Source organism: Musa acuminata, chromosome BXJ3-6 (genome assembly GCF_036884655.1).
Source record: "Musa acuminata AAA Group cultivar baxijiao chromosome BXJ3-6, Cavendish_Baxijiao_AAA, whole genome shotgun sequence".
NCBI lineage: Eukaryota > Viridiplantae > Streptophyta > Magnoliopsida > Zingiberales > Musaceae > Musa > Musa acuminata.
The window spans coordinates 19,815,938-19,834,816 of record NC_088354.1 but is presented as its reverse complement, the minus strand read 5'-3'; the positions used below and the strand labels follow the sequence as shown (position 1 = coordinate 19,834,816).

Genomic DNA, 18,879 nt, shown 5'->3' with positions numbered 1-18,879 from the left:
TATTTTATGATTTTATTAAAAATATTTTAACCTAAACCTAAGAAAAATTTCTTGATAAAAACTAAATAAGGGGAGTAAAAGCTTATTACTATTTTTTTAGAATTATCTTATTTTAATAAATCATTTACTTTCGAGACCACAAAAGCAAAACATAACATTAAAAAAACCCGTGAAACACAAACGACAACAGCAGAGCTATAATTCTAATCCATCGTTTGCTTTTGTGGAACCACAATTAGGAGCTATGGATGAAATCGATCTCTGTACGTGGCCAAGAAATCCCTGTTACGGCTCCGTCATCTTCCCCAGTAACTCTTACGGGCCTTCGGTTCGCTATTCTTTTTTATTCGGGGAGACAATATCTCTAGGGTTTTCCGTGAGGACGGCTTCTCCAATTCCTTCGAGATGGGCCTTTGGGATTCCTTCCTCAATTGGCTTCGCAGGTACTCTTCCCCCTCTCCCTTCCTCCCGCACCCTCCACCAAGCGAAACAAAGTTGGGATCTTTTTTTTCTCCTTGTTTGTGTGGGTTTTATGTTGGATATCGGAATTCTGGCATGCTTGCTTGTATATGTCGGTTCGAGTTCATCTACTTTTGGTTTTATAATATTTTGAATGGATCCTAGGGATTTGCAACAGAACTTGATGCCCTTGGTAAACGAGTGAATTAAAGTTATTCCTTCCCGCTTGTAGTAATTACTATTGTTAAATTTGTTCGTTGTTAGATTACTTCCTTTTTCAGATGGGACATACGGATTTACTTTGTTGGTTTTGAAAGCAGATATATGACATAATATTTATTTATTTTTCTTTTTCTTTTGTGTGCTAGTGTGGAAGTACTTGATTTGCAATGTATATATATATATATATATATATATATATATATATATATATATATATATATATATATATATATATATATATATATATATATATATATGGATACCTTGACGTGAAGAACTCATGTAAAATTTTAAGTTCCTAAATTTGGTACTTAAACCATGTGCTTCTTTATCTTTTCGTAACTATCGTTTTACCAATTGAGTTAATAAGAATAAAGAGTTGAGATCTGATGGATGGGATAGTTTTAGCTGATCAACTTGTCATTTTAGTCTATAATTACATTGTAGATTATGGCTATAATGTTTCTGTCAACACTGGCATCGAAATGATAGAAATGATAATTACATTGTAGATTATGGCTATAATGTTTCACTCGGACAAATTACTATATATACTATGCTTTTCACATCCATCCTTTTCAAAGCATGACTTCTCTTCTTTGGTCTTGTGAAGTATGTTGTGCCATTTAAGTTTTCTGTTGAGCATTTTTAATTGTTCAGTTTATCATTCTACAAATTCTTTTGTATAAATCAGATAGACTTTAAATCATTTAATAATTTAACTACGTAATTAATTTTCTGAATTCTGATCAAGCTGGATTTTCTGGCATAATAATATATAAATGTGTTATATGAAAGTTTCAAATGACAAAGGTCTCTTATATCTCAATCTTTTATTATATCCCATCTCCTATTGTTTTTTAGAACATCATGGGGCTTCTCACATGGTTTAGGTGTTATGATGGTCTATGAGAGACAACATCATCAATGCCACTTTATTTATCACAAGTTTTTGTTATCTTCTTTTGATTCTTGACATATTATGTTTTTAGAGTAATTATTTTAACATGGAATGAAATTTCAATCTGTTATTGATGATTGGATCAGTATGTTACTAGTCACATTATTCCAAGTATTAGTATATGCTAATACTGGTTAGTATTGACCAAACCACTAGAGAGAGTAAGAGAGAGAGGATTACTGATAGTGGATGGGAGGAAGTGGTAACATGATAGGGAGGAGAAGCAGAGCAATGGAAGATGAAGAAGAAGAAAAGATAACTAGAGAGAAGAAGAGAAGAATAAAGTAGGTAGGATAGCTCCATGTACCAAAGAGGTACACTTACCCTCCCATAGCATTTATGCTAATTTCCTATGGTCTACTTAGGTCCCCATTATGCAAACTTCTATATATTATTCTTGATGTGTTTTTAAACTAAGTTTTTTTTAATTACCTTCATAGTTGCTTCCTTTTAGAAACCAGTCAATGGGACCTTGTTGTTTCTATGCTTGTCATTATTTTGAAACATATTGTAGATTCACAAGGTTCATTAGTTAGTTAACTGCAGGATTAAGTTCTTTCGTTAATGTGAAGTATCACAATGCATTGCGAATAGGATTGATAATATTGTTTAATTTCACTACAATGACTATCTTTTATCTTCAGAGTCCTATTTCGTCCTTCTCATGTCATATCATAAAAGAATATCTCCTTGTTTGAGGTGTTAATTTGGTGAACAATTTAGGCTACCTTTTGATTATTATGTTAGTATAATTTCACTTTTGTTGTACTTGGTTTTGCTCTTTGAATTTTGGTAACATATGCACACCATTGTTTACAATTCTGGAAAGAATACAATGGGTATCTTAAGAGTTTTGTAGGCTTGTTTCATTAAGTAATCCAAGAACATGGACTGAGCAGACTTGTAGGTATCTGATATGTTTAAGTTGTCAATTGAGTCCTTTTCTATTGTATAACCTTCAGCCATAGGTTTAATTAAACTAAAGTTAATTGGGTATATTTGTCTTTTTTATTTTTCTGATATTTTCAAATGAATATTTAGTAATATATTGGGAAGAGTTTTCTTGTTAAATTATTCTTTACCTTATTTGATTGTGGATTGTGAGATTACTTAATGAGTCTAGTTGGTTTCTTTAGAGTTTTGAGCCTGTTTGTATTGTATTCTGATTAGAACATGTTAGGAATATAATTATAAAATTACGTTTGGTGTGTACCCAACCTCAAATAGTTGGGACTTTACATTGTTGTTGTAATTAGGTTTGGCATGAGGCTTTTTCAGTTTGACACTTGTTGTCCTATGTCTTTTAATAAAAACAAGACAAGTTATCTCCCAAAGTTTTGGTTGACTTCTATCTTGTTTCTGTATATTGCATCAAGTAGTCTTATGAGGATTCACATTTAATACTTAATATAGTTATGCAACAACTAAATGGAAGATTGATCAACCAAGATTTTGGAGAAAAATATAATAGCTTCGGTGATCCTCATAATAACTAAATATTACTGAAAAAATCCAGATCTAATAAGAACTCTGATCTGATTTGCATGCTGATTATAATGATGATGAGACCATGATTACCACCACAATATTACATTAGTGGTAAATTGTTTATTGGTATCAGATGTTGTGAGAGCAATTTCATGGATGACACCATCAATAGCACAATCTTCATCTACATTTGAGTCACATCAATGATCTTGAACCACCTTTCGTGGATTTAAAGTGATCATTTTGGTGACAATAGGCATAATTTAAGGAGTGAAATTAAATTTTAGATTTAATATATCCATGGATGTGGCCACTCAGCTCCTTGCTTAAGCACTTGGGTGAGGCAAGGTGAGGCCCTAGTGCATCCCTCTTGCATTCCTATAGTATAACTTCACTCTTTCGGATTGCCACTATAGTTTTAGGATCTTCAACCATGGCAGCCATACTTAGTACCATCGATTTAGTAGTTAAACTTATGCAATTTGATGTTTCAGTGGTGATATGTTGAACATGAAATAATATAAAACTCATATAATAAACATCATTGATTATATTTATAATAATTATTTTACATTGGTGAAAACCTTGCTTCGCTTGGGTGGCATTTAGGCGAGTGTCTAGCCGTCTCAGACATTTTGGAATCTTAATACTTTTTAGGTCTAGCGCCTTTGACAATACTGAATATATCATGTTTATGACTCTTCTATGCAGTTTTTAAATATGGTTTGTAATCTGTATCTGAAACATGATTTGGTTCATTATTTATTATTGTCTAGTCAAAAGGTTCCTATATTTATTGAACATTTGCTCTATTAGGTAGAATTTATTTGAAGAACCTTAAATCAAGACATTTTTAGTCTGAACAATCCGGATCGACTGAACACATGGCAATCAATATGCCAACCTATCATATATGAATATGTTTAGTATGTATTAAAACCGTACCAATCCAGTGTGCGACTGTTATGATTCTGATATTGAAATAGTAAACCATGATTGTTATAACGAACACATAATGGAATTTTGAGTCCTTTCATGCTTTTCGACCTACCTATCATGCAACATGCACGTATGGTTAACTCCTATTATAAATAATCAAGAAACCCTATTGTTTTCTTTAATGAAACAACATAAATGGTATATCTTGTCTCAAAACATTGCACGTCCTACATGAGTAAGATTGGACCTAGCATATGGTTGTTTAAAAAGGCTTCTTCTTCTCCTTTGCCAGCTAGCATTGTGTTAGAACCCTTGCAGATTCTAAACTTGGGGTTGATCTCTTTAGGGGATCGGCCTCCTTGGAACTCTATAGGGGTTCCTCCCTCCAAGTTGCTGCTCAAAGGCTGCAGAAAAGATTCATCTATTGCTTATGAAAAGAGAAGGAATACATGACTATTTATAGGGCTTCTAAACCCTAACTCCTAATAGGACTCTTACTTAAGACTCTTACTTCTAACCAACTCCTAATAGGACTCCTACTCAAGACTCCTATTCCCTTACAACTCCTAATTCTTCTCTAAGAAAAAACCTCCTACATGAATGCCCTCTCAATTAGGACTCTCCTAGCTAGGGTCCTAATAGAATGTCCCTCTCAATTAGGACTCTCTTAGCTAGAGTCCTAACAGTTTTACATGAATATCCCTCTCAATTAGGACTCTCCAAGCTAGAGTCCTAACAGACCCGCCCTCTTCAAATCAGCCTTGTCCTCGAGGCTGATGATTCATGAATTCTGGAAATTTGATCTTCATGTCATCATAGTTCTCCCAAGTGGCATCTTCTATTGGTAGGTTCGCCCACTGTAGTAGCACTTCATTAGTGGGTCGTCGTCGTCGAGTCACGATCCGTCGATCAATAATGGCACTTGGCTGGGTCTGGAGTTCTCTTTGGGTAGTCATATTTGGTGGATGGCTTTGGGCTGTCTCCAAGCACCTATTTAAAACTTATGTCTGGCTGTTGGTTTGTGGGTGATATGTCGTACTCCTTTTCAATTTAGTACCCTGCATATGGAATAACTTTGTCCAAAATATGCTCTTGAAGATGCAAGTAGAATTTGTCACAAGCATAATGCGTCCCTTATAGCATAATTCTTTTGAGTCCCGATTGTAATGAGCCACGGAGCTTGGTGCTTCCTCCAAATTTTTTTTTTTTTTTTTACTAGTCTCCGAATCTTCCTGCCATTCCATCTTAATATCCTCAAGGAAGTCACTGGTTGGAAGTAAACCGACCAAAAATTCAGCTTGCTCAGGTAGCTGCGAAAGCGCATCTGCAACAACATTCTCTTTCCACATTTTGTAAGTTATTTCATAATCAAATCCAAGAAGTTTTGTTACCCATTTTTGCTGCTTGGGGGAAGATATCTTCTGCTCCAAGAGATATTTTAGGCTTTTATGGTCGGTCTTGATTTGAAAGTATCGCCTGATCAAGTACAATCTCCACCTCGTTGCTGCGCGCATAATGGCGAGCATCTCCTTATCATATGTTGACTTATTTTGATAGGAGGGAGATAATGCCTTGCTAGTGTATGCGAGTGGTCGACCATCTTGCATGAGAATGACTCCAATTCTGACTCCAGATGTGTCGGCCTCAATAATGAAGGGTCGGTTGAAATCTGGTAGTGTTAACACCGGCGTCGTCGTCATGGCTGCCTTAAGTTTGTCGAAGGCAGTGGAGGCTCTGTCCAACCATTGGAAGACATCTTTTTCTAGTAAGGAAGTAAGTGGTGCACTGATCTTTCCATAGTTTTTCACGAACTTGCGGTAGTAGCCTGTTAAACCCAGAAAGCCATGTAGCAATTTTATGTTTCTCGAGGTCGGCCAGTTTTGCATTGCTCCAATTTTGAAGGGGTCTACTGCCACACCTTCCTCTGATATGATATGCCCAAGATATTCCACCTTTTGTTGCAGAAAGCAAAAATTCATGGTTGTTGTGTGTTCAAAAGGTGGTTTTCCGTATGTCTTCTTCGCATGCTCGTATTTGATGATACCCGGATCAAAGGTCCAGCTTTGTAAAGATTTGTGCTCCCTTTCATCTAGCAATTCATCTACTATTATGCCATTGAGAGCTCGGTAATCAACACATATTCGCCTTGTTCCGTCCTTCTTGCGTACAAGTAGCACCGGCGAAGAGTAGAGGTTGCAACGTGGCCGAATAACTCCTGTTTCGAGCATCTCTTTTATAATCCTTTCTATTTCATCCTTCTGGAGATGTGGATACTGATATGGCTGAGCATTTGCTGAAGATTTGCCTGGAAGAATCATTATACAATGATCATGCCGACAGGTAAGAGGTAGGTTGCGCGGTTCGTCAAATATATTTGAAAATTCAGCAAGCAAAGGAAGTAGATTTGGATCTTCAAATTCTATTGGCTCTCCCTTAGTTTGCTGCTCAAGTTGTACCAAAAAGCCGCTGCATGCTTTATGCAAAACATTCTCCATTTGTTGTGTGCAAATCGTTGTTATGTCGCCCCCACGTTTCCCGTGCAATGTCACCTGTTTCTCCTTACTGTAAAATTTCATAATTAGTTTCATAAAATTCCAGGAAATATCACCTAATGTCGTCAACCATTTAATTATGAGCATGGCCTCATGATTGTTAAGAGGGAGAAGGAAGAAATCTGCAATTATCTCTTGGTCCTGTAGCAATAGTTTCTCCTGCAAGCGCCTATGATCACAATTCAAAATCCGTCTGTCGGTGACCTTAACATCAAACCTGCAGCGATTCTCGATAGGTAATGATATCCGAACAGTAAGCTTACTATTTAGGAAGTTAGTAGTACTGCCCGTGTCGATGAGAACAGTGATTGGTTGTTGTTTGAGAAGGCCTCCAATTTTCATCGTTTGCTGGTTTGAGTAGCTAGCTAGTGTATGTACCGTAACTTCGGTCGGTTGTGGCTCTTCTTCTACATCTTCTTCTTCATGTTCAAAGCTCTCTTTTGGATGTTCAATGACCTCTTCTTCTATCGGTTCAATCATAAGAAGTCCTCCTTTACTACAGCGATGCTCACGGCTCCACGGCTCGTCACAATGCCAACATAACCCCTTCGCATATCGCTCCCGAAGCTCTTCTCCTGTTAACCTCTTTGGTGCAGGGACTTGGTCGACAATAGGGGGGGCTGAGGGCTTCAATATTACTGGTTGAGGAGTGACCCTAGTCCTCCGAGCTTCATGGTTCAATTGCTCCTCTTGATGTCGTGCGAAAGAGATGGCTGCCATAAGCGTGTACGGTTGTCGCGCTTTAACTTCTCCTCGGATCTCCGGCTTCAAGCCCTCAATGAAGGTCCTCAATAGCTGTTTTTGAGACCAATCATGATTTTGATTAGATAACCTTTCAAACCTGGTTTGGTACTCCTGAATGGTGGAGGTTTGTCGGATCTTTGCTAGTTGTTCGTCAATATTCTCGTAATCGGTTGGTCTGAAGCGAATCAGCAGTTCTTCTTTGAATTGTCGCCATGAAAGGACTTCATAAGTATGTTCAAACCAGTCAAACCACTGAATAGCATCCCCTTCAAGATGTATAGCTGCAATTTTCACCATAGATACATCCGCGATTTTGTGGTACCGAAAATATCGCTCCGCGTGCGAAATCCAACCAATCGGGTCTCCTTCTTCCCATCTAGGGAAGTCCACTCTCATGCATGGATAGTTGAGGTTGGTCATAGAGCTTCCCCTCTCTTGGAAGTCATCTCTTCGGGCTTGGTGTGATTGGGCAAAGCTCTCTCCTTGATATGATTTCTTTGGGCTTAGTGGTCGGCCCAATCTGAGTTCGGTAAAGAGCGTCCGAATCTTATCCTCCATTCGCGCCTCCAAGGCTTCGAATTTAGCATTGATTGCCTCCTTAGATGCCATAGTATATGGCCCCAAATCAATGATGTTAAGATCTCTCTTTTACTGTTGGGTTAAAGGCATGTATAGGTTGAGAGAAGTGATGGTCGAAAGTGTTGGTGGATTGGTGGATGTAGGCTACGGTTTAGGCTTATTTTGTGGCTGTTTTGGGTGCAGTTTGAGAGTGTGGTTTGGTAGAGTTTTAGGGCTGTGGATGAAAGTTTTGGATCTGTGGTAGATGGTAGCAAAGGTTTGGAAGTTGCAGCAAGTATGTGCTGTCTTGTAAGAGTAGAATTATCGTCGAAGAAACAATGGTTTCTCGACTTAATTTCCACCAAAAACTTAAGAGAATTGAGGAGGGAATTGATAGCAAAATCACAGTTTATATGACAGCAAGGATATCTAATTTAATCAAGAAAATTTCGGCAGTATAACAGCAAAGAAATTGGTGCAAGTTGCAATTGAAGAATTATCGTCGAAAAATTTCAGCAGGTTACGATGAAAATTTGCAGCAACATAAAATCGTTTTTAGAGATGAATTTCTTAATAGATCAATCTTAGATGGAAGCCAAGATGATATATGAAGTCTATAAGAAATTTTATTCAAAAAAGATTGCAAATAGATGGGTTAAGGCAACGATATGCAGCTGAAATTTTCTGCAGCATAGATTTTCAAGTGCAGCAGATTGGACATAAAAGATCAGTAGTTTATATTGAGAATTTTTCGATGAAACCAAAGGGAAATCTACTGTTAGGAAGTGTCAAAGATGTCATAAAAATTTCGTAGAAATTTGGATAGAAAAAGCACAGTAGCAAGATCAAACAGATGGTGCTATGCGGCTTGAATTCTGCAATTCAAGTGCAGCAGATTGGACATAAAAGATCAGTAGTTTATATTGAGAATTTTTTGATGAATCCAAAGGGAAATCCACTGTTAAGAAGTGTCAAAGATGTCATAAAAATTTTGTAGAAATTTGGATAGAAAAAGCACAGTAGCAAGATCAAACAGATGGTGCTATGCGGCTGGAATTTTGCAATGTATCTTTCGTCGTAGAGATGAAAACTTTGTGATGAAAAGTTTATGCAGCAATATAGGAACGATTTTTTTTTTTTGGATTTTCGAATAAGGATAACTAAATTGCAGTAGCAGTAAGGTAGGAAACCAGAACCTGTTGCAATTCACGGGGAGATCAAAGGATGATCCTTGGTGGTGGAGATGGCGGAATTCGGTGACGATCTTTTAAGCAATTGTGGGAATTGCTTTGGATGGTTGTGGAGGGTTGATGGATGGCTGTGAAAGGGCAGCGAGATGCCAAGAACGCTGCTCTGATACCAGGTGTTAGAACCCTTGCAGATTCTAAACTTGGGGTTGATCTCTTTAGGGGATCGGCCTCCTTGGAACTCTATAGGGGTTCCTCCCTCCAAGTTGCTGCTCAAAGGCTGCAGAAAAGATTCATCTATTGCTTATGAAAAGAGAAGGAATACATGACTATTTATAGGGCTTCTAAACCCTAACTCCTAATAGGACTCTTACTTAAGACTCTTACTTCTAACCAACTCCTAATAGGACTCCTACTCAAGACTCCTATTCCCTTACAACTCCTAATTCTTCTCTAAGAAAAAACCTCCTACATGAATGCCCTCTCAATTAGGACTCTCCTAGCTAGGGTCCTAATAGAATGTCCCTCTCAATTAGGACTCTCTTAGCTAGAGTCCTAACAGTTTTACATGAATATCCCTCTCAATTAGGACTCTCCAAGCTAGAGTCCTAACACATTGGAAGAGGGCATGCCAATGGGCCATGATGTTCTGAACATGGGAACAGGTGTTTATGATCAAAATGAAAAACTAAAAAGAAAAATTCAACTGATTTTGAGAATTATATATATATATATATATATATATATATATATATATATATATATATATATATATATATATATATATATATATATATATATATAAAGTAAAAAAATTCAGCAACGTTGCCTCTCTTCTCCCCACATGAGGCGATGTTGCTGAAGCGACGTCGCCGAATTTTATATATATATATATATATATATATATATATATAATTTGGCGATGTCGCCTCTCTCTTCTCCCCAAGCGGGGCGACGTCGTAGAAAAACGATGCGACATCGCCTCAGCAACGTCGCCTCTATATATATATATATATATATATATATATATTCCGCTCGGTAATGGGCGGTCCGTGTACCGGTCTACTGATGGACCGGTACGTACCACCTGGTACGGGCGATATTATTCGAAATTGATGACCTTATTTTCAACGATACCTTTTTTTGTCTTCTCCTCTTTGGTGAGATTCTATTGTTATGCCGCACTCTCTCATGTAATTGTGAGCAAACATGTGAAAAATCCTGTACATCGGGGAAAGATAAGGAAGATAAATCAGGAAAAATTATAGACAAGTAAAACAAAATGAACAGATCCAGTTGTTGGACTGGTGTTGCCCAACTTCTTTAGATTGTCTAACATATCTGTACAGTTACTAGCTGAATCAATTATCGGTAAGCACTCAGCCCAAACATGCTGATGCTTAAAGCTATGTTACTCTTAAAAGTTGGCTGAAGTGTGAGAGCCTATTAGGATGGCCAGTGTATTACAATTAATTCTTTAGTGGACATCAGACAACATATGACCAGAGTTTGTGACTATGAATTATCATGTACATATCAATCTATATATCTAACATCAGCTGACTCATAATTTTGTGCATACTTGAGCCAAGTTTTTCCCTTTTTTTGCTGGTTATGGATATGGCATGAAGAATATTGGTACAAATTTTCTTTTTTCATCCTAAAACTAATTCCCTATTAATGTTTCAACTTTGAAATTGCTATATTGATTTTATTTATATGTTGTTGGAAGTAACTATATTAGAAGCCTCATGATCAAGATCTGGTTCTAATTTTAACAGTTTCCACTTCAGTTTGTTTTTCAAGCAGGAAATGGAACTTTCGTTAATTGGCCTTCAAAATGCAGGAAAGACATCGCTTGTTAATGCTATTGCTGTGAGTTGTGTAAATCTTTTTTCCTTACAATAATTTTGTTATTAAATATTTTTCTTCTCTTTTTCAAATAAACCTTTTCTCTTTTCTTAAGTTGAATAGTTACCTTCCTTTTTTAACCATAAGCATTCTGAATTCATTAGACTGGTGGCTACAGCGAGGACATGATTCCTACTGTATGTACTTTACCTCAAAATATGCTTTTAACATGTGATTTGATAAACTGTAAGTCTGCCCTTATTCTGCTTCTGAAAACCAGGTGGGTTTCAACATGCGGAAAGTTACAAAGGGAAATGTTACCATAAAACTCTGGGATCTAGGAGGGCAACGGAGATTTCGCACAATGTGGGAGCGATACTGTCGTGGAGTCTCTGCAATTCTGTAACTTCCCTGCATCAACTACCTATTTCGCAATACCAAATTGATTCTTAGTGCAAAGAATTCAAATGTCATGATCGTAAGATAACTGTAGATTGTCTCATGTGATAAGTCAGAACATAGAATAATTTTAAGATCCATTTGGGGAAGGACTTGTGATAAAATCCTTAGAGTAGATTGCGGATTTATGATTTGTGGGAGGATTGATAGTGAAGTTGAAAGAAGATAACTCTGAAAGAGAAAAATGTAGATTGCTTATTGAAAAAGGAATGCCTAATCATGCAATTGCAAAAAACTTCTTGAGCAACAACCTTGGACTTAGCAATAGCATGGACTTCTTGAACAAGCTCAGCTTTTGAGGCTTCTCTCTTGCTATCAATTCTCTCTTTTGTCCTCCATCCTAGGGCTACTGACCCTTCTTTACTTTTGTCGAGGGGAAGACTTCTAATTAGAGAAAGATTCTCAAACAGAGTCCAACTCTTAGTCTCACAGAAGGGACTTCTGATTTGAGTCTAACTTGAATTAATCTTGGGCTTGAGTTTTTGAGTTTTTGGGCCGACTAAACTTGGACTTGAGGGTTGATTGTCCTTGGTCTCCCCCAATTTGGTGATTCAACTCTTGTTTAAAGATGGTAAACCCTACTTCGCTAGTTTCTTTCGTGAACCACCTTGCTAAACTCAAATTTTGCCCTTTGCATTCTATGCTGTTTTGTTGCCTCGTCTTGTAGTAGTTACCTTCTTTTCAATGATGGAGTTTTCGTCCAAAGTCTTCTCTTGGTCGGCCATCAAATTACATATCAAAGGCAGCGCCTTGCTTGGCTCGTCATTTAACATCGATGACATGAATGCCTTCAAGTTCTCCACATTCGTAATTGAGTACATCTCCATGTATGGAGGTACCTTGAGTTGACAAGTGTTGTTTCTAATCTACTTCAATACTTTGAATGGTCCATATCGGATGAGATTGAGTTTCTTTCCTTCTCTTTTTAACCATTTCTTCCTTCGAGGTCACCTTCTTAGAATTGACCCTCAACACAGTGTCGGTCATATCGCACCTTGTATTTTTACTGAGCCCATTGAAGTTGTTCAACATCCTTGTGCACTTGTCGGATGTGCTCAAGAAATTTCTTGGCTTGTAGTGCTACATTGCCTTCTTTGGAGGTTTGTGATGTTGAATCGATCATAAACTACCTTGAATGATGTTGCTTTGAGGTAAGTAGCCTAATAATACCTTGAATGATGATTTGGTCATGGACTTGTGTATTGCTCGATTGAATGAGACTTACAAATATCGTAGGCTTCTGTCTAATGTCTTCAGATGATGTGATTTGTGTCCTCGTACCATCATGTGATTCACTACTTTCGTTTGTCCATCCGTCTTGTCACGAACGGTCGTCGCGCACCCGCAACAACTCCGTTCAACGAACCAGTTCGCGTCGTTTGGCCGCAAGGGTGCCGCACGCCTTAGGCAATTCCAGCTAAGGTCGTGACAGTCTGTTGATGAAACACAATGCTTTTCTTCGCGGGTGTCTGTTATGGCCAAGGTAGACAAGGGTTTGTTTCCCTAACTCACACTACTTTGGGTTGAGCTACACTTGGTGTTTCTCCAAATGGTTAAACACCTTATATGTGTGCTTAATATGTTTTGTCTTGATTGGTGTGCTCAATATGTTCATCCTTTGATCATCGATTGATGAGAATGTCATCGAGGTAGATGATGACGAAGTCACCAATGTGTGGACATAGCACATGGTCCGTCAATCGCATAAATGTGGCTGGGGCATTGCAAAGTTTGAATGGCATGACTAGCCACTCGAACAACCCTTGACACATATTGAAGCTGTCTTCCGTGTATCTTCTCGAACTCAGACTTGATGATAGCCTGACTTAAGGTCCGATTTGGTTAAGATGGTGGTGTGTTGGAGGTGGTCTAGTAGATCATCAATCCATGGTAGGGGATACCAATTTCCCATTGGGATCTCATTCTAGCCACGGTTGTCAATGCACGTGCACCATCCTCTGTCCTTATTCGACACCATCACCATCAGTGATCGAAAGGGGGAACAACTTGGTTGGATGCTGCTGCTCTTGGTTACCTTAACCACTTGTTGTCAATTTTTTCTTTTTTAAAACTAAGCTATGATACATGTTGAGTTCGGTAATGGTGTGTCCCAGATGAGCTATATTTCGTGCTTTGTCACTTGCCACTGAGGTAGTCTATTGTTATTGGTGAAAAGATCTGGATACCTGCTGGTGAGTTCTTGTAACTTACTATTGTCCCCTTTCTTGTATGCTGATTATAAGGATAAGGTGTGCGTTCTCGCTTCGACTAGCTGGATGAGTATTAGCACAAATCTTTATCATACTTTCATCATCCTTTTTATTTGGCTGATTGTCATAAGATCGACTGCATGTTCGCTCTTTTCTCGCTTGATGATGAACCTTTTGCTATGACTAACATTACAATTACGCGTTTATATTGTTGGGGCCATTGGTAAAACGTAACATCTCGGTCCCAAGGGTACGGACTTTCAAAGATTACCTGACATATGTCAAGGGGCACCACTTTGCATAATACCTCATCGATGTATTTGCTGGTAGTGACGAAGCGAAATTTGCACTACTAATTTATCCTCATCCCCACATCTTTTTGGATGAGGTGTGGTTTGTAGGCCACTAATCTACTCTTGTTGTGAATTTAAAGTGCCTTAAACAGAGAACTAAAGCAAAGAGTTCTTGAGCGATGATTGGTCAAAAGTTCTCACGTGACAAGCGTAGACAGATCACTGCAGAATGCTTGCTATCGGTTCCCCCTTTCTTTCCTCATCTCACCAAACTGACAACACCTCTGATAGGGTTGTGGAAGGGTTGTTGTGTCTTTGAATGTCGAGGACAAAGATGAAGCCGTTCGTTGATGTTGGTTCTTTGCTATAGATTTTTACCGCAGGCTAAAAGAAGATGGCTCCTTGATTGCTGATCTTGGGTATTGCTGGAGAAGGGTTGCCGAGGTATTCTTCCTCTTCTCTCCTTCTTCTGCCTCTACTCTTGGCTAGTAAGCTATCCTAGGCCGACTAGAAGGATAGATAGAAGGAAGAAGGGCACTACTGTCCTCTTCTCTTTCTCTTCTTTTCTCCTCTCTTCTCAGCTTGGGGCCGACTGGCTTCTTGAGAGGGGGCACGACTTGGATTGATTTCAAAGGGGCTGCAACCCCTTAGATATATAGGATTAAGGGCATCCAAAGTTTTAATGGAAGCTGCCCGACTAAGATTGGGATTGATCTGACTTGGGGATGCTTTTGATGGGTCTCTCCTCCCTCTTTTATAGTATAGATAGGGCAGGATTCCTAAGGGTTTTAGGACTTTCCTTGTAGCGCTATGCACCTTCTCCTTCAAGTAGGAGTACGCCTCCCTTGGTGGCTGCCTATATTTGGATGAGGGTTGCCTTAATCCTAGTCCTACTAGAACTAGGATTAAGGTGAGTGGGCTGTTGTGATATGCGCTTTGCTTGGCCGATAGGGCTTTGAGGCTTCAAGAGGCCCTTGGAAAGGGATTGGCCCTTGATTTTAGATCGTCCTTGATCAAGGGCAGCCGTCACCCAAATAGGAGCAGCCACCATGCAAGGGAGGCACACTCCTCGGAGTAGAAGACTGTGCACTTGCCCTATAAGGAATGTCCTAAACTGCTTGGACTTTTGCCCCACCTTAGCAATAAAAGAGGGAGGAGAGCCCCTCTACAGCATCCCAAGAAGCAACAGTAAGGAGCCCCAGTTGACTAAGAGCAAGAAAAGAAAGGAGAAATTATGCAAGGTGCTGCAAATCTCTAACTGCAGCACCTTCTTCCTTGAGTTCCAACAGTTGAAGTCCATCTAAACTTCATCTAGTTGTGGGAAGTCCCAAAACCCGACTACCTCATGTCCAAACCTCATGTTGCAGCAAGAGAGGAGACTAAAATCGATAGTGATCCGTAATCTGTCGAGAGCACCAATCTAAAGACAACTTTCATTCTTACGCACTTATTAATCTCTTTTGTGCTTTTATTTTGTTGCTTAGCCCTTGTAGTGTCACTTTAATCCTACGAGCAATAGTGGGTAATTTTCCTTTTAGTTTTTATGCTTGATTTTTAGTGAAGATATCTATCTCCTCCACCAAAACTTCCATCCCCGAGGTGGGATGTCGGATCGTCGGATTGTTGAACCTGAATCCAATACGAACAACATACCAATCTATATTGATGTATCATATGTCGATATGTTAGTATGTACCAAGGTTTGACATACCGGAGCGTACCGCTCGGTACGGGCGGTATGTACCAGTTCGACAGAGGATCGGTACGGGTTGTACATTGGTAGACCCTAGTGTACCGTGTGTCGGTACGTTCGGTACAGCTCAGTACGTACTGTACCAACAATTGATCAATACACCAGTACGAAAACCATGGTATGTACCAACAAATCCAAAAAACCACCAAAAATGCCTAAAAATATTTTTAAAATAGAAAAGACTCATTTTAAGCCTTTTAAATAAACTTGAATGCAATTTTAATTATATTTCAATAAGAATAGAGTCAAAATAAGGTTTAGTTAGTGAATTTAACTTTTTTTGATATTGAGTAGCAATTTTGAAGCATGTTTGTTTCTTTAATGTTGAATCATCCATAAAAATACGAGTAACGTTAGACTCCATTTCAAAACTTGTAGATTTAAGAAAATTAAGTAATAAACTAAAGCAACTTGTATACACCTCAAATTGAATGATAGGTATCCATATCTGGTTGATCGAGTTCCTCGATCCTTTGAATTTGTATATCAATATGGTATGCCCTCCGGAGTTAATCTTAAACTAGTCATATGGCTTATTGTACTAGTAGACTATATGCCATTGGTGCATCAGTGTGGTAATAGTTGTTGCTTAAGCATCATGAACAACACGCCTGAAGAGTCTCCTAAGGGGCATATAACTGTGGTCTGGGGAGGTTGGAGTATACCAGAACTAGTGTTGCCACTAACCTACTGTCCTGTATCATAAGAATGATCGACCTCGGGAAATTACCCTGTTCGAAGAAAAAAGGATGCTTGTCAATGTGAAGGGGATACCTAGTAAGAAAACTATACAAAAAACACAATCATGATTCCAGTGTTCAAATGGTAAGCCAACAAACTGAACCCAAACTAGGGTCGGTAGAGTCCTTTAGGTGAGCGATTGAAAGTTGGCACTCTAGGGCATAAGATGAAGCACCTCACCTCACCTTCCAAGGGAAGCAAAAAAAGGAAAAAACCCCTAGCCATGTCAATGAGGGGAGAAGTATTTCCACAAATGAGAAAGCTGATCTAAGAAAATCTAAGGGAGGAGGATGCTGGAGGAAACGACGCACCAAGCTAAAAACCCAAGCATTTCGACATTCCTCAAGGCATGCTTCATCAAACTCAACAAAATTTGTGGAAGACACAAATCCAGTTGTAAACACAGGAAGACAAGAAAGGAGCCTGATGCTGGACAAGTAGAGGAACCTACAAGCATTTGAGCCCAGATCATCTCACAGGCAACAACACCAGCAATAGATCGACCATGAGATGCAGGAACGTAGTCACAAGAAGCATTCTGCTGGGAAGGATGAAGCGGCCCTAGGATCAGGATGGCACACTGGCCTCTTCAGCCTGGGATCGGATACCAAAGAGGAGGCTACTACCATCTCCTTGCCCTTATTGCCGGAGCCAGCAGGGGGAGCCTTCTGACATCTATCTTCAGAAGATACTTACTTTTACTTGGTTTATGGGGTATTAGCAACTGCTTGAAGGTTAAGTACTTGGGCGTTGCTAACCTGTCCACCACTGGAAACCCACTTACTGTCAGATTCATATTAAGAGTATTGGCATGACATACTTGAAGTGACTTGATTAGTAGTAAAGTTAAATGTGTTATTTGTCATCTTCAGATTAACATGTCAATAATATCAGTCTTATAAATAGCAGATTTTGTCATTGCTGGCCTGACTAGCTTGTGTGAGGAGTTCAGGTAGTGTAAATAGGTCAAATCTATTATGCAGGTTAGGTGAAATAGCATGTGTAATTGTTGGGCTGGGTTTGGATTTAAACTTTTGACATAATTATTAAATGGTATGGGTATGGGTTGAAAATTCTGTTCTAGTATATGCATCTCAACTCAACATGACTTTGACACCCCTAGATGGCGGAGCCAAATGCCCCATATACAAAGCTGGCAAATGTTGAAATGCTTTTTGTCTTCTAAGATGAGTGACGGGCATTTAGACTCTTCGGGAGTAATGTTTCAGCTTTCTTATTGCTACATTTGTGCTTCCAAAATTCTGACAGATATGTGGTAGACGCAGCAGACAGAGACAGTGTGCCCATATCCAAAAGTGAATTGCATGAGCTGCTGATGAAGCCATCCCTCAGTGGAATCCCCTTGCTTGTTCTTGGCAATAAAATCGACAAATCAGAAGCTCTTTCCCAACAGGCGTTAGTGGACCTCTTGTTAGTATTCTTACGTACTACACATTGTTTATTCAACAATATTTCTTATTTCTTTGATGTGTCATTCTTCTTGGTGTTGATTTGTTATCTAGGGGGCTGGAACACATCAAGGATAGGGAAGTCTGCTGCCACATGATCTCATGCAAGGAATCAGTTAACATAGACATGGTTATTGATTGGCTCATCAAGCATGCAAGGAAAGCAAAGTAATGGATTACCACCTGTGGTGTGTTTGGGTTGCTTGTAGGAATCTGTTCTGAAGTAAATAATGCTTATTTCAAATTTGTGATTCATGATTTTAAGAGCAACACAAGAATTCTGGATATCTGCTTGTATTTTGATGGTTCATAATTAGTAAAAGGGTACTTGTCTACACAGTTTGTATAGTTGATAGTATATCAGATTTGAAATTTTACAATTAGAATGTTGTGCTTTTGTTATATGAGTAATTAAAGCCTCTGTCAAATAAGCAAAGGCTTCGTATTGAATCCTTTTCAGGCTTTAATTTTTCTTTTCAGGCTTTTATGGATCAACTTTAGGATGTTTTGAATATTTTTTTATTCATATTAAATTATTTATAAAGATAATTATTAGATTAAGAGTCAAAATTTTAATATTCAAATGAATTAAGTAATAATTGGATCAATCGATGGATATATATGTTAAAACTTTTGCGGATTCTAAGTTTGGGGTTGATCTCTTTAGAGGATTGGTCTCCTTGGAATTCTATAGAGGTTTCTTCCTCCAGGTTGTTACTCAAAGGCTATTAAAAAGATTCATCTATTTTTTGAGAAAAAATGATGCATACATGATTATTTATAGGGCTTTTAAACCCTAACTCTAATAGGACTCTTACTTAAGACTCATATTTCTAACCTGTTAGGATCAAGAGTGGCACAAGAGGGGGGGGTGAATTAGTATAGCGAAAAATTTTCACGATTTTAGAAAATTGTTCGTTTCGTTTAAAACCGATTCCGACGAAAATAGTTTCAATTCAATCTGTTTCGGAGAGAAGTTGAACTTGAAAGCTT

General features: G+C 38.4%; 1 protein-coding gene across 1 annotated transcript; it reads left to right on the top strand.

Annotated features, from left to right (window-relative positions):
* Positions 1 to 214: 214 nt before the first annotated feature.
* Positions 215 to 18,221, top strand: LOC103988841 (ADP-ribosylation factor-like protein 8c). The gene is made up of 6 exons (XM_009407498.3): positions 215 to 443; positions 10,904 to 10,985; positions 11,126 to 11,158; positions 11,242 to 11,363; positions 17,687 to 17,848; positions 17,941 to 18,221. The coding sequence occupies exons 1-6, from the start codon at positions 406 to 408 to the stop codon at positions 18,056 to 18,058; spliced, it is 555 nt and encodes a 184-aa protein (XP_009405773.1). The 5' UTR covers positions 215 to 405; the 3' UTR covers positions 18,059 to 18,221.
* Positions 18,222 to 18,879: the final 658 nt, after the last annotated feature.

Bases quoted from the DNA above. Each gene is read 5' to 3' on its own strand.
- LOC103988841 (XM_009407498.3), top strand. From the start codon at position 406: ATGGGCCTTTGGGATTCCTTCCTCAATTGGCTTCGCAG. The intron at 444-10,903 runs GTACTCTTCCCC...TTTCCACTTCAG, and splicing joins TTCCTCAATTGGCTTCGCAG to TTTGTTTTTCAAGCAGGAAA. The intron at 11,159-11,241 runs GTATGTACTTTA...TCTGAAAACCAG, and splicing joins GCGAGGACATGATTCCTACT to GTGGGTTTCAACATGCGGAA.